The 3,362-nt window shown below is 43.8% G+C and overlaps 1 protein-coding gene across 1 annotated transcript; it reads right to left on the reverse strand.

Moving 5' to 3' along the window:
• LOC107620617 lies at window positions 511-2,594 on the reverse strand (the record flags this gene model as incomplete). Its single annotated transcript, XM_016322750.1, has 2 exons — window positions 511-602; window positions 2,180-2,594. Coding segments are annotated over 2 exons (507 nt in total), but the record flags the coding sequence as incomplete, so codon positions are not given.

Below are 3,362 nucleotides of genomic sequence, written 5' to 3' on the forward strand. Positions count from 1 at the left end.
AACGCGAGATTATATAAATACAAAGGAGTGTCAAAAACAGGAATATCAAGACTCATAATCCGGTTGCGAAGATAACCGGTCTTAGCATAGCAATATATACATATAATAAAATAAGGAAACCCCAAAGGAAACCCAAAAGGACACAAATACAGAAGCCTATTCTCCAAAATCTCCTATAAGAGGAGTCATCACAGTTTGTATTATGTAATGGAGATAAAAGTATCTAAGCAAAACATATAAACCAAAACAGAGTCCCGAGAGCAAAGGATCTTCGCTAATCCAGAAGTCTCCAGCATGCCTCAACGAGAAGCCTCGCGTCCTACATCTGAAAACCACAAAATTCGCATGGGTGAGAACCAGAGGTCCTCAGCACGGTAACAGCTTCCACATATATAATACATAATAATAGAGGAAAGCCGAAGGCAATCTTAGAACTTCCTCCAGATAATATCAAAGCTTATAAACAAGCTAAACCATAAGTGGCAACTGACTAAAGATCCTTCAGTCTAACTAATACTTCCCTCTAGAACCAGCCAATACATTAACAGTTACGGCCCTACGGCCCATGGCATAACAAGCACTTCCACCGCTATCATCCGCCTCTCACATAATCACCTTTGATCCTCATTGATCATTCATCTTTCCCTTGCTTCACTAGCAAGTTACCACATTCCCTAGCTCCTTGTCTCATACTAGGCATATCATAATGATTCAAGACATAAGTGGTGAGATCGGAGGCTTAGAAGTATGAAATTTGGCTTTTAAAACTCAAAAATCAACTTTGGGATGAAAACAGAGCCACGCGTACGCGCACTTCACGCGCACGCGTTGATGGCCACAAAAGTCATCGACGCGCAAGCGTCATATGCGCGGACGCGCGGGTTGCAAAATAGCCAAACGACGCGCAAGCGTCAGCCACGCGCACGCGTGGGTGCTCTTGCGCCTCAGGCACAAAACTAGCACAACCCTGGCACAACTCTCTGGAAAATGGCTGGGCATCTGATGCAGCGCATCGACGCGCTCGCGCACACCACGCGCACGCGTGGATGGTGCTTTCTCGAAGAACGGCGCGTACGCGCCAAGTGCGCCTACGCGCGGAGGGTCATTCTGCTAAAAATTTTCTATGTTAAAAGCTGCAGAATTTACAGATTCAACCCCCAATCTTCCGACAGACATAACTCTCTCTTTTTAAATCGTTTTTCACCCGTTCTTTGAACGGCATGGACATCCCGGATCCAATTTCATTTCTAAACAAGTTTGGTACAAAACGGGGATCCGTAGTCCAAGTTATGTCTCGTCAAAATATGCCCAAAAACCATGTTTTCATACAAAACCACAAGGTGCCATTTTCAAAACAAGCCATTTCCAATTCTTTTCAGAATTAACCAAAACATGCCATTTTCAACCCTCTTTTGAAATCAATCAAAATGTGCCAAAATCAACATCAAGCCATCCTCAACTCACACATTGACACCACAACCATCATACCCATACACAACATCTCAATACCCAAACATCATAGAATAACAAATTACACTAGGTTTGAGAATCTTACCACACTCCAAGGTCCAAGGAGACAAGATTAACCTTCTCCTTCAAGAGAGTTGGGTCCTATAACATCAAAGAACCCAAAATCTCAACATTTTTGCTCATGAAACTCGAAAATAAGGGCTGGAATTTCGAACAACAAAACGTGGCTTACCTCAAGATTGATTGTATGAGTTTTGTAGAGCTCTCCGCGATGAACGCGTGGCCACAAACGATACGGCAATCGGAGCTCTAGATCAAAAGTTATGGTGGTTTAAAGATCAACCAAGGGAGAGAACTTGAGAGAGTGTTCTTCCCCCCTCCATATCAATTTTCAGCGTGTTTGAGTGTTGTGTGAGGAGAGAGAGTACTGGAATGAGTGTTTTAGGTTTTTGTTATGTTGGGCCAAGGGCCCACTTTGGGTCCGATTGGCCCGGTTTGGTCCGTTCGGTCCAATCTTGGTCCGATTTCTATAAAATCGGTACCGAAATTCTCGTCTCAATCTCCTCTATCATATTTAGCCATAAAAAATAACATTTTTGGCTTTCTAGAATAAATTCTCATTTATGGGTTAATTAGCCGTTAATTAACCGGGTCTTACATTCTACCCACCTAATTAGGAATTTTTCCCACAAAATTCAAATTCAATTACCTGAGAATAAGTGCGGATAGTCCGTTCGCATCTCTGACTCAAGTTCCCAAGTGTGTTCCTCAACACCGCCTCGACTCCATGCAACTTTGACCAATGAAACCTCTTTTCCACGCAATCGTTTGATACTAGTATCATCAATTCTAATTGGAGCCACTCGAAGCGTCAAATCTTCTTTTAACTGAACCGACTCAGGTTCCAACACATGGCTAGCATCAGGAGTGTACTTCCGAAGCTGCGACACGTGAAATACGTCGTGGAGGTTTGAAAGATGAGGTGGTAAAGCCATCCGATACGCCACCGGTCCAATCCTCTCCAGGATCTGAAATGGACCAATGTATCGAGGATTCAACTTCTTCGCTTTAATCGCCTTACCTACTCCTGTGGTCGGAGTAACCTTCAGAAAAACATGATCTCCTTCCTCAAATTCCAAGGGCTTTCGCCTCTGATCGGCGTAACTCTTTTGGCGACTTTGCGCCGTAAGCATCCTATCTCGGATTTTCTTGACTTGTTCAGTGGTCTCAGCTATCATCTCCGGCCCCAACAAGCCTTTCTCTCCAGCTTCATACCAACATAGCGGAGATTGACATTTTCTCCCATACAATGCCTCATACGGAGCCATTCCGATGCTCGCATGGTAGCTATTATTGTATGCAAACTCCACTAACGGCATATACCGATCCCAACTCGCCGGTTGGTCCAAAACATATCCTCTAGTGTTTGGATCGTCCTCTCGGATTGACCATCGGTTTGAGGATGGTAAGCTGTACTCAAGCTTAATCGAGTTCCAAAAGCTTTCTGAAATGCACCCCAGAACCTTGAAGTGAAACGAGGATCTCTATCAGAGATTATAGTAGCAGGTACACCATGAAGTCTCACAATCTCCTTTATGTATAACCGTGCTAGCTCCTCAAGGGTGTAAGTCATCCGAATGGGTAAGAAGTGAGCTGACTTCGTCAGTCGGTCCACAATCACCCAGATAGCATCAAAACCAGTCCTGGTCCTTGGCAATCCCGACACAAAGTCCATTGCAATAATTTCCCACTTCCATTGTGGAACCTCTAAAGGTTGCAACATCCCGGAAGGTCTTTGATGTTCAATCTTTACCTTTTGACAAGTTAAGCACTTTGAAACATATTTCACCACATCATTTTTCATACCCGGCCACCAAAACATCGCCTTTAAA

The sequence above is a fragment of the Arachis ipaensis genome, chromosome B10 (genome assembly GCF_000816755.2).
Source record: "Arachis ipaensis cultivar K30076 chromosome B10, Araip1.1, whole genome shotgun sequence".
NCBI classification, from domain to species: domain Eukaryota; kingdom Viridiplantae; phylum Streptophyta; class Magnoliopsida; order Fabales; family Fabaceae; genus Arachis; species Arachis ipaensis.